Source organism: Ammospiza nelsoni, chromosome 3 (genome assembly GCF_027579445.1).
Source record: "Ammospiza nelsoni isolate bAmmNel1 chromosome 3, bAmmNel1.pri, whole genome shotgun sequence".
NCBI classification, from domain to species: domain Eukaryota; kingdom Metazoa; phylum Chordata; class Aves; order Passeriformes; family Passerellidae; genus Ammospiza; species Ammospiza nelsoni.
In genome coordinates, this window is record NC_080635.1 from 27,061,229 (window position 1) to 27,073,184 (window position 11,956).

The window sequence follows — 11,956 nt, forward strand, 5'->3', positions numbered from 1 at the left end:
CATTCAGAGTCCATAATTGGGCTCTGTTTTGCTGCTCGAAGAAGTGGAGTCCAGCAAATAGATAAGTGGAGGAAAATACAGTTGGGCATGTCCCATCCTACTTTTCCTGCCTTTCATTTGGATAGATATGTGACCCCTTGAAAATGAAGAGTTGATAAAACTTTAATGTGCAAGTAAAATGTAGTCTTTCTCCAAGCAGAAACTGCCAGGATAGAATGAAACTGGTTGGTAATCCCATGCAAACAAAGTGAACCACCTGTGGTAAAGTTAGAGATCTTGGGAAGCAGATTGTCATTACTTTAGTAATTATACACAAACACTTCTTAGTAAAGTGGATTAGAATTTAAAGAATAGATCAGCTTTATGTTCCATTATGAAAAAGGAAAAGTGTGTTAATTGCTCATAGACAGTAGCTTACACAGAGGCACTTTAGAGCTGAAGAATATGATATGGAAAAGACCCTTGTTTAAATAACACGAGCAGTGTTGTGACATGGACCAACTAAAATCCTTAATGCATGGCAAAGAAAATAGAGGCAAAACAATATGACATAAAAAGAGTTCTGGATTTAAATGTGGTATTTGGGGGTGCCATCTGTGTCAGGCGTAGCTAAAAGCACTTTTTTGTATCTGCATTTCTTTCTTAGGCTTGTGTTAAATGTACACAAATATTTTTATGTGAAGTGATTGCAAAATATAATATGTACGAGTAGTTTCCACATACTTCAGTTAAATATGCATATGGATTTTAAAATCCATTTAACCAGAATACCTAAGAAGATAAAATTCTTTTTTTTTTTTTTAGAAAGATGTAATACTTTAGTGTTGATCAGAACAGCACACATAATGTTGTCAGTCCCTAGCAGTTGGACTTGTACCACTCTAATTATCAGGTTATAATTCTCTCTTACAAAAAGAATTTTCAAAATTAAACAGAATTAATATTTAAGCCCAGCAATAACTGCATTACAGCCTTGCACTTACATAGGCCTTCAGGTAAGATTGTGGTATTCAGATGTCTGAAACAGTTGTTGATCTTAAATACCAAATATACAGCAATAGTTAAACTGATTAGGGATAAACTTTTAGCCTTGTTCTGAAGTTCTGAAGTGAAGCAGAGTGGATTTAATTCAGGCCTTAAATCTCCCTTGAATATAATTTATTTAGTACAGCAATATGGGGCCTCACATTTTTTATAAGTAGTGTTCAAGTATTTATTACATAAATTAGTTTGTCTACAAACTATGACCAATTCCAGATAATACTTGACCTACAGTTCTATACCTGTAGTCGTATTTGACCTTAAGATAATTTTGTAGTTATTAAATGTTTAATCTTTAGTAGTATCATTTATACCAGGAAATTTACTTAGACAAGTACTATCAGTAATTTAAAAATGCTTTCATACAGTTTGCTCACTTTATCCATTTTTTATTTGCAGTTGAAAAATGAAGAAAAAGATACATATGAGGAAAATCTCCATTACCCTTTTCTTCTCATTTTAACCAAGCAGAGATAGAAGATTGCACCTTTTTTTTTTTTAAGACGGACTGCTGAAAATTAATCTATGTATGTGGATGGTCAGGCAATGTAGAATGTTCATTTTCCCCCATTTATGTCCCTGAATCATCATTGGGGAAATATTTCTAATCTAAATGTTGAGAAAGATATTGTGGCTCGTTTTGCAGAGTATAAACATTGAGACATCTTTTTTTTGTATAATTTTAGAAGTTTATTTTTCCAATTATATTCCAGCCTTAAACTGATAGGACTTCACATGTATGCATTAACAAAGGTGGTAGAGCTGGCTTCCTTCTCTTTTGTGCCTTTAAACTTGCATGTACTTTGTTGATCTCTTTAAATGCTATTTTGAGGTGTATTTGAAAATATATGGATAATATACTTTGTGGGCTTAGATAATTGGTTGTAAAGAAGTGAATGCATTGACACTTAATTAATAAGGAAATAGTTGTCTGAAGATCTTCTTAAAGTGTACCTATTGATTGCTTGTATTTTGCTGCCTTTTTTTTTTTAATTCCACTGTTGATTTTTCTATCCATGATTGAAATGTCCTCATTTGTTTTAGTGTTGAAGGCCCCTTTTCTATATGTGTGTATGTATGTTTTTTTCCAGCAGGACTTTTCCTCCTGTAGATGTATAAGAAATTATGCATCAGACAAAAGCCTCATAAACTGACCATTTGTCCTTTGGACACAATAGCCTGCCCAGCCCCTCTGCTCCTCCTCTCCAATTATGTGTGATTAGTCTCAGTGTGTTGTGTCAAGAAGGGGGAGTGTGCTGAGTGCTTATTATCTGTTTAGGTACAAGAAGAGCACATTTAGGTTCTGACTATGAATGGAAAGTGAGTCTTTATCAGGACTAAAATCTAAATGCTACTATCCTAGAAATTGCTTTCAAAAAAACAAATGCTTTTTTTTGATAAATTCCAAGAAAAACTGTAAGAACTAAAGGATTTTATAATGTAATCAAACTATCTCCCTTAAATTAGTTTATATTGGGATATACTGTGGCCCATATATTTGATATATACTTAATGTGGTTTTTCTTGTACTGGAAAAGACATAAATCCCACAAAAAACCAGGAGCAGTATTTGATTTCTTAACAGTTTAACAGACTGTTTTAATGACTTCTCAGCAGCAGTCTTTAAACCACAACACTTTTAAAATGTTGAAAAAAAGAGAGAGGCAGAGACCATGACTGAGAGAGGAAGGTACTAGCTGCAAGCAAGTGTAGAGAATCCTGCTGAAATACATTAATTAAAAGAATTGCAATTTGACAATAAGCATTCTTCCATATTCAACTCATTGGCCAGCATGTAAACCACAAGCTCCTGAAAGTCTTTTGCTCTTCTGCTTCTTCCCAAATAAATTTCTTCACTACCAGTTTGCACGTCCTTGTATTCAGTACTTTTTATGCTCCATTAGAGCACCTAGATGGATCTCAGAAGGCATAGGTCAAGTCGCAGTTAGATCATACATTTCTTTCGCACAAAAACTTGAATTGCAATGCCAAGTGATGGGCTAACATCACAATAACAGCAATTTATTCCTCTTTTGATAAAAAGCAGCCTATTCTCGGTGTTAGATAAAGACCAGGGGCAATGCAAACCAACCATTTATCCTAGAACTGAGTAGTATAGCTGGTATGAGTTTCATATTCAAACTCCTGTTGGAAAATACTTGTGCAGTAAGAAATCAAAAGCATTTAGGAGTAATTTGAAATTGCTGTGAAGATGGCTTTAGTGTAATTAGTTTTGTTTTGTTTGTCCCACACAGCAGCGCCTTTGTTTCTCTAAAAGCATGTACAAGGAAATCTTCATAATCAACAAAGCAGTGTGGAAAATAGCGCAATATTAAAATTTGCAAACCTTTTATTTTGGAGAGGACTTGAATGTCTGCTGTACAATAATCTAATAAAGATTGTTAGTTGCCAAAAATAGAGGCAGCCTCATTTGAAAATTGCGGTTTTAGCTCTAAGAAGAAGACAGTTTTACTCAAATTCGTAGCTGATAATTGCTTTTTATTTCTTTAGTGTCTGTCGTTTGAGTTGAAGGCTTTGCACAGGTGCTGCCGTCCCTAAAGTGTGTAATTGATGGCTTGTTTACCAAAGATGCATTTAGGTTTCATCCTGCAAACTCATATTGGAGCTCCACAGGCAGTAAAGTTACTAATCTACATAAGTGCTTGCAGGTTTGGTCCATGTACACATTTTTAGAGGTACATAAACACATTCTCTTTTTGATTTTTTTTTGTTTTAAAATGGGTGTTGAAAAGTCACAGATATAGGATTTACATGAGGCACTAAGAGTGTTCTCTTTTAGATACATCTCTGAGTCCCTTGCATTAGTAGGTATTTGAATTGTTTCTGAGCACTTAAATTTTAATAAAAATACAGTGTTTATTAATGCATCAAATATCTTTGTTAAGAAAATGTTAGGCAGTTTGTCAAATCATGCTTATAAAATGTATCCGAGCCTTTTATGTCATGTGTTTTAACTAGTCTCTGATACTTGGTATATTTTTAATGATATAATTTACAGTGTTCTGTAACAGAATATTGAGCTTAATTACTTTGTGTTTGTAAAGCATTTGAAGTTGAATGACACCATGCAAGAGCTATGCTGGCTTGAGAATGGAAATGTTAGGCAGATACAAGATTTTCTTCACATATTTTGGTAATTCTTACAGCAATGCTGTGTCTTCTTTCTCAGAGAAAAATGGCAGAGAGGAATGGTATTTTTGTGGACGTTCATTCCTTGGGCACAGCTCTCATGCACCTGGTGCCACTGACAGTTAGTTGTGTAATCTTCAGAATATGAATGATCAAGAAGAAAGTATTCTATTTCCTGCTGTGAGATATGGCAACACCTTGCTTAAAAATTGCAAACTAGTCCCAACTGATAGCATTCTGGAACAGTGGGGAAAATCTTTCAATTTAGGAAGCAAATTAGATTTGAAACAAAAAATATCTTAGGAATGTGAGATGAGGGAGGAGATATTGCGATCTCAGGTACCAGTCCAGCTTCAAAATCCTTATTAGACAAGTCATTCATATTTTGCCTGTGATTTTAATGGCTATATGTTTGCACAAGGAGGAAAGCTGGATTAAAATTGTTTCCCCCCACAAAAAGCATCTTTATATCTTGAGCCTGGCTGCAAACAGCCTATCAAGTGTTACATCTCCATTACAACTCTCCTTCGCTGTTCCCTGAACAAAAGAGGATGCAGTGGGTGGAGCTTTTGATACTCCTCTTGATATGGCAGGTGGCACAGCTGATATGGCGGGGGAAGAGGAAGAAGGCAGCAACACATGAAAGTCAAACAGCACACTGTTTTATTACCCACTCTCTCTAATGCAAGAGGGGGATAACCAAGTCCTTGTTTTTTCACAGGAGAAATTATAAACATGTAGTTTAACCTGGATTTTAATGTTTGGTGGTTTTTTTTCCCCAGTGTGTAGGTTTCTTCTTTTTTAAGGCAGGGATTTTTAACAGTGATGTCAAACTGCAAATTCCTTTTACTCTTTTGAAAGGTTTTGAGAAACTGGAAGAAAGTGCTAGGACAGCATGCACTGGTGGGTATGTCTAGGATGTTTTCTGCACAGCCTGGTCATCCCATGTTGTTTCTCAAATGGAGGCAATTTTTTTTGCTATATTTTTATTTACTTTTTATATTGTCTTGAGTCTGATTAAGGTGGTGTCTCCACTGCCACGTATTGGTAGTCTAACACTGGTTTTAAGCCCACTAGTATCTTTTGAAAGCTTGTTTTGAAAGTTGATTTTCAATATGATTCTCATCTGCAGGGCAACAGCACTTATTAATGCAATCAAAATGAGGGCACCCTCATTCAAAATCCCAAGAAGCTATAAGAAGTACTTAGTAAATTTGCAGATGAATTTGTAAGTAAGGAGGGGACCCCTCCAAATGATACCCATTCCTCATATGAGGAAACCTGAAGCACTGCCAGTATTGCTGTCTCCATTGCCTATAGCAATTTAGAAATCAGGCAGTGCACTCCAGAACTGACCCCAGATTTTGTGAGGCCCGCTGCTGCATCTCCTCTGCAAGATCCATCTCCCTCTCCAACCTGTGGACTCTGTTCCAACAGCTGAATGTAACAAACCTAACTTTTCTTTCCCATTTTTAAAGGGTCTAGCCTATTACAGCTCCTTGCTTAGTCAGCAGCTGGCTTGCTGCCAAAAAGCCCAGCATATTGTTGTGGCTGGGTAAAAGCTGGATATTTTCCATGGCTGTCCAACAGCGGCACTGGATCTTCATTGTCTTCTCGTGTGTAAAGTGTGTGGAAAGTAGAGGGAAGATGCACGAAGCGTTAGTCCAGATGGCATTCCACAGCCTGAGAAGAAACATCTTGACCCTCGAATCTGGGTTAAACTCAACAGATGCCAAGCCCCCAAAAACAAAGAGCTGTTGTGGCTGACGACAGCAAGGGAGAGGTAGGCCTTTGGTAACAGAAAGTATCTTTTATTTTGGATGCATTTCCCTGCAGATAACCAAAACTGTGTCACTTGTAGAAGATTGCTTATTAAAAACAAGCAAAAAAATGATGGTTGTCTGCATTAGGCATCGTCCCCCTTCAGTTGTAAAATGTTGCCCCTGGGTGATGGGTTATGCTCACAGAAAGGATTTGAACATTCAGACTGCGCTGTGCCCTGACAGAGCCTGCATGCCAAAAGACCTGTTATTTTTTCCTGACTCTGACTCCAATTAATGTACTTTTTAAATGATTAAACATATCATGCTGTGACTTCTGAAATGTCAACAAGCTTCGAAACTTGGGAGACAGGAATGTAATAAAATAAGTAATAGGAGATTCAATAGTTAATAGAGGCCCTGAAGTGTGAGTGTATACAGTAGCTGTATATTGGAAACTGTGCAAATGAAGATGGCTTAGTATTGCAAACTGAGGAAGAAAATTGTTTTTAATTAGCACCTTCATAAGAACTGCTGATTAATACTGTTTGGTTTGGTGAAAAGCTTTCAGCTGAGTAATTTGTACAGCCATTACAACAGTTTTGTTAGACCAGGACTCCTGTTGTTAAACACAAACAGCAGATGATAATGGTGGAAGATGAGTTTGTCATGTAACAATTTACCTTATTGAAAAAAGCTTTATATAAAACCCAATACAGTAGGTACTAGCAGAAATCACATATTTTAAATCCTTTCAAGATTGCAGTGTGTGATTCTGGTGTGTTTTTTCATGGAGGAGAAACAGATTTTATATCATTTATAAAATTATATATACAATTTAAAGGTGTTGTAGCATGGACAGACCACTTTACTGGTAATGCTTTACATCAGAACAGTAAAGTGCTGGTACATTCAGACACTTCGTAAGTATACAAAGTCAGTCTAAAATTTGAAAGGTAATTAAGTAATATTGTTCACATGCAAATGTATGTTTGTGCATTATGCACTGAAATTACGTCTAGTGTTTGTGTGATATCTAGCATTTATACCTAAGGCTTTAAGGAGATTTCTCCCAGGTTAACTACTGTTCACAGCAATTGCTTCCCCTTCCTTTCAACTGACAACAAAAAATTAAAACCCCTTATCCATGTCTCCATAATACAGAGGCATATGCATTTTAGTGGCCCAGATACAAAATTTAGTGCAGTCTGTAGAAACTGAGGGATTTTATTAAATGTGGTAACAATGAAGGAATATCTGCACTAAATTATGACGCTAACCAAGGATGGTAAGATCTGTAAATTATTGGAGTGCTATAATAGAACATGAGAGTTTTCCTTTAGACAGGCCTTCGGGGTAATAACAAGGGTTGAGACTCACGACAGTGCCAAATAAGCTTTAGACAGCATAATAGTCTGCAAAGAAAAGCCACAGAGCACTAATGTAAAAGAAGAGCTGTCCACCACATGCAGTAAAAATCACCAAAGGTCATTTTATGGTAGCAATTGTGACATAAAATTGGTGGTCATGCTACATGTCTAATACTCAGCACAGCTTTATAAATGATGGGCCCCTAGCGATGGCTGTCATTAAGTGCTTTCATCATAATAAACTTTAAACTGTTGGCTTTATGAATCGCCAGCCAGCTTCAGCTGTTCGTTGGATGGAGCTTGCAGTGCCTTAAGTGTGACAAGGCCTATTAGGAACTGCAACCATGTTTCAAGCGTACTTGGCTTTCCCACTCCTGGGGTGATTGCTGCCTATTAAATGGCATCTGGGAAGATTTTCCTCCAGCAATCTCTGATCAAGAGCTTTTTTGGGCTTTGACCTGCATTTCCTTCAAGACTTTCTCTGAGGAGTTTTATAAGAGCAAAACTCCAGAGGATTTATAGCCACTTCTGATTAATACCTTTTCAGTTTTTCTAGCAACTCTCCCACTGCTACATGGAGAAAAGCTTTCATTGTTCCTAAGGTGCTTATTTGTGACCTTTTCTCTGCTTTCTGATTCCCTCTAACATGTTCTCAGTGAAATCCTTGGTGTGCAACCAAGACAGTTGCTGAAGTTGCTGCAGCATTATGTGCAGTGGCTTTGGTAGTTAAAAAAGAAAATTAATTTAGAAGGAACGCCTCCCATTTCTGTTTCAAAAGTGGTCACGCAACTCACGGGTAACAGTTAAATGCCAGCAGTACGGATTTGCTCTCCTAAATCGTATACATGAGGTAGAGAAATGCCAGTTCCATGGGGCTCCAGCTGAGGGGAATGCAGCTACATAATTGTAACAAAAATTTCCTTCTCCAGCCCAGCCTCTCAAATCCCTGTGTGAAGGAACAGCCTCTGTGGCCGCTGGCAGGCGCGGGAGCGAGTTCTGCCGTGGCAGGGCCACATTCTTCCTTCAGCGGCTTCCTCTCTTTGTAAGGGAAGTGTCCCAGTCCCCCGTTCATTTGCGGTCCCTCGCTGTGAGACAGGGTGGGCAAAGGAGCAAAATGTGAAGTGTTCACCGCCTTAGGAAGGTCATGGCAGCACCCCAAAGCTCCCCTGGTGCAGTGGGTCCCAGTGGGGGACCCTTGGGCACGCAGGCTCCCGGGACCCTGTCCCGTTCTTGCCCTGGCACAGGCTCAGGGCGCGGCCCCTGAGGTGGCACATTCCTGAAGCCTGGAGCGCGCCAGGGATAGCTATACTGCTGAAATATAGAGCTGCATATAAAGATTTCATGAACTAGATTATATTTTCATCACTCTTATGCATATGAAGTCTTTTAATTTCTATAAATCTTACAGTGAGTTAGAATTAGATCGTATTAGTGTGAATAATAAATGTTTAGGGATCACTCATCTGAGAACTTGTAGTATTTAATTTACAAGGACTATACATTTTTCAAATCTCTTAACAAGGAACTTTAAGCACTTCTTGAGGTTTTAAAAAAAGGAGAGAAAACCAAAAAACACAACAGATCTCAAAAGCAAAAAATGCTCCATTTTTCCCAGGATCCTGAATGAGTCACTCAGGAGGTACTGTAATTGCAAAAGCTTTCTGTGTGTAAGAACCTGGCTAATACTCTTATTAGCATCTTTTTTAATCCAGGTAACATAATAGTCAAAGTGTCAGATGAATGTCTCAGAAGTGGACCATTAAAAAATAAATTGTGAAACCTTTGAGAGATTAGCATTTGAATCCAGACAGGAGCTCCTTGAGGTTCTTGGGTGTGGATCAGAGTTCTTAATGTATAAGTTGCTATCACAAACCACATCAGCCTCCAAGTTACTTGGAATGAGAAGACAGTAGCCACAATTATTAGTCTTAGCTCTGGAGTTGTTTCCTCTGGGAAGCAAATTAGCAAAATGAGATCTTCACTGCAAAAAGAGGTTTAATTTTCTGATACTTTTAATTTCTAAGGAAGTTTTAAAGGCAAACAACAAATAAAAAGTCCATTAAAACAGTATTTCCAGGATAAAAACTCATGGTTTAATTAATAATGATGATAGATAGCTCTTAACCGAGGCTAATCTGAGCTCTGTACATTCAATATGGTTTTTAGAATCATTGCTTACATAACATCATCAGCTGATGCAATAGTTGACCTTTTCCCATGCTGGGAAACTGAGGCAAAGAAGTGAAGTAACACATAGAGAAAGTCTCCATGACAGGCAGAAATGTATTTATATTGCAAGTTTCACTCAAAGACAGTTCTTAAACAGCAGACCTTTAACCATCCATGGCAGTTAATTTTTGTGCTAGATGTTGGCATATCCTGGGAACTGCATATTTTTCATCATCAGGTATCATTTGAAATTCTCTGAAGAGGTTATCATTCTTTCTGATGGATGGTACCAGTATTGGATTTCTCAGCAGATGTACTGAAATACAGACAGAGATGTAGGATGTACAAGAAGTATTTTAATTTGGCATTTCCCTTCTTCTAATGCGTTTCAGCCGCAAGCTGCTCATTTTCAAGAGATCGAGTAAGAGCACTGAAGAAAACATGTCAAATTTCTTTGTCAAATTTCTGCAGGAGAAAAAGCTGTTTTTTTATTTGAAGGGAGCCCTGATGGACATTCCTACATCTTCTTACTGTTTTCGTGTTCCTGCTGCTGTGCTGCGTTCCAGGAACTGGGGAAGATACTTAGCAGAGGTGGCTCTAGGTTAACTCTTTGTGATCTCACCAGAAATCTGCAGGAATTGTTTGGGCCACTTTTTGACACAAGTACTTGCACAAGTCTGCAGGCTACTAGAAGATTCAGGGATGAAGACCACTCATAAAGCTCTGTGTGGTGTGAATCACAGCAAAGGCATTAGTACTGTGTGAATGTGTTCAATAACTGATGCAAACAGAAAGCAGTGACACAACGGGAAGCAAAGTAGTGATATAACCTTGCATTCCTGGTGCAGGGAGCAGCATCTGGGCAGATTACTACAGAAAGGGCAGGTGGTTTTTTCGTGGCTCTACAACAGCTTGTGCCAGGTGAGATGCATCTCTGCTTTTCTGTGCCCACCCTGCAGACAAGGTGCTGCCAGATAACTGCATGGGGAAAAAAAAGGGATCATGTTACAGGCACCAACTCTCTGGGAATCTGCCAGCTTATGTAGTGAGGTAGAAATATTAGCAAACACGTGGGCAAGGAGTCTATTATGGAAATAAAGGGCATGGGAGAACGCAGAAACAGTGAGCCATATTTTACAGTGGTTTATAGGCTGCACAGGAAGGAAATGGGAGGGAAAAGATGAAATTCTCATCTGAGAGGGAGGTAGTCACCATGACAAAAATCATTTAGAAAGGTGTTAAGCTCAGTTAAAAGGCAGCCCTTTCAAAGCATTTTCAGAGTTCTTTTCAGCTGTGAGCAAAGCAGAGGAATATTGCCACTGGGTAGAAATTGCTGCCGAACAATGATGGGTGGAAAGGATGCCTATTGCTGAACCTCAGCCCTTTTCAGGTCACTTTTGGCCAGCTCTTTTCTTTGTTATAAGACCCCTTTACGGAAATAAGGACTGCAAAGCACAGGCAGCATCTCATCCTGGCCCTCCATGCCAAGGTGGCAAGGGTTGGAGGCTTGTGTCCAGGGCCTGAAGGGCTGAGCATGGGCTGCTGGGGAGGACACATCCTGTCAGGTCATGGCATTAAGAAGTCCCTACTTGTGCCCAAAGACTAGGAGTGAGAGCGAAGCAGTTCCAGGTGGGTTCGTCACAGGACAGTGGATAATCCTACCAGGCACAGATCTCGGTGGGGCAGCAGCCCACAGACCCGCAGAGCAGCACGGCCACAGCAGGGATGCAGGTAAGACTGAGCGCCTTAAAAACTTCTCCAGAGGAACAGAATTGGCTCCACTCCCAAACTTTCCAGTCCCCACTAACCACAGGCACAGGAACCTGCAGACCACAGACCGATGTATGTTGAGAAGCCCAAGTGTGGGCTCCCATTTGTGTTGCAGTGCATCTGTGGGATGTGCTATGTGTGCTCACCAGGAAAGATACAAGGTGAAGGAGCAGCAGGGAATGCTGAGTGCTGGGTGGGGGGCTCACCTCGTGCTGTGTTGGCTTGCCTGGACTCAAGAAAATGGTGTAAAGGCAGCATATTATTGTACTTGACCTGTGCTTCTGCCTTCAGAGTGATCTACCTCATGCTGATGAGGTGACTAGGAATGTTTTCCCTAGGAACCACCCTTGCCAGTAAGCAGGGGGCATTTTATCGCCACACAGCCATGCTGTTCCTGCTGCTGGATGGGATTGCCCTGTCCCAGAGCCACCAGCCATTCTACCTGCTACTCTGACACTCGGTGCTTCCCACCTGCACCAAACAGGGTCAAGCTGAAGTGAACACTTGCATGAACAGTTCAGATCATTGTACAATCAGATATTTGAGTTGCAGAAGCACAACACATTTTTCTACTGCTATTTAGAGGCTGATGTGTGTAGCCTTAACAACAATTTGTTTATTCATCCATTTCAGCAGCTTCGTTCCTGCTGACTTCTATCTAAAATGCGATGTAGTGCACATTTTATGAGCTATAGG

General features: G+C 39.3%; 1 protein-coding gene across 1 annotated transcript in view; it reads left to right on the forward strand.

Annotated features, from left to right (window-relative positions):
• The window catches only part of CAMKMT (calmodulin-lysine N-methyltransferase), a 212,687-nt gene extending 208,680 nt beyond the window's left edge, over positions 1-4,007 (forward strand). The window contains exon 11 of the mRNA XM_059468296.1: positions 1,441-4,007. Coding sequence (XP_059324279.1) covers positions 1,441-1,518 — 78 coding nt within the window. The 3' untranslated portion in view covers positions 1,519-4,007. The remainder of the gene's footprint in view (positions 1-1,440) is intronic.
• Positions 4,008-11,956: the final 7,949 nt, after the last annotated feature.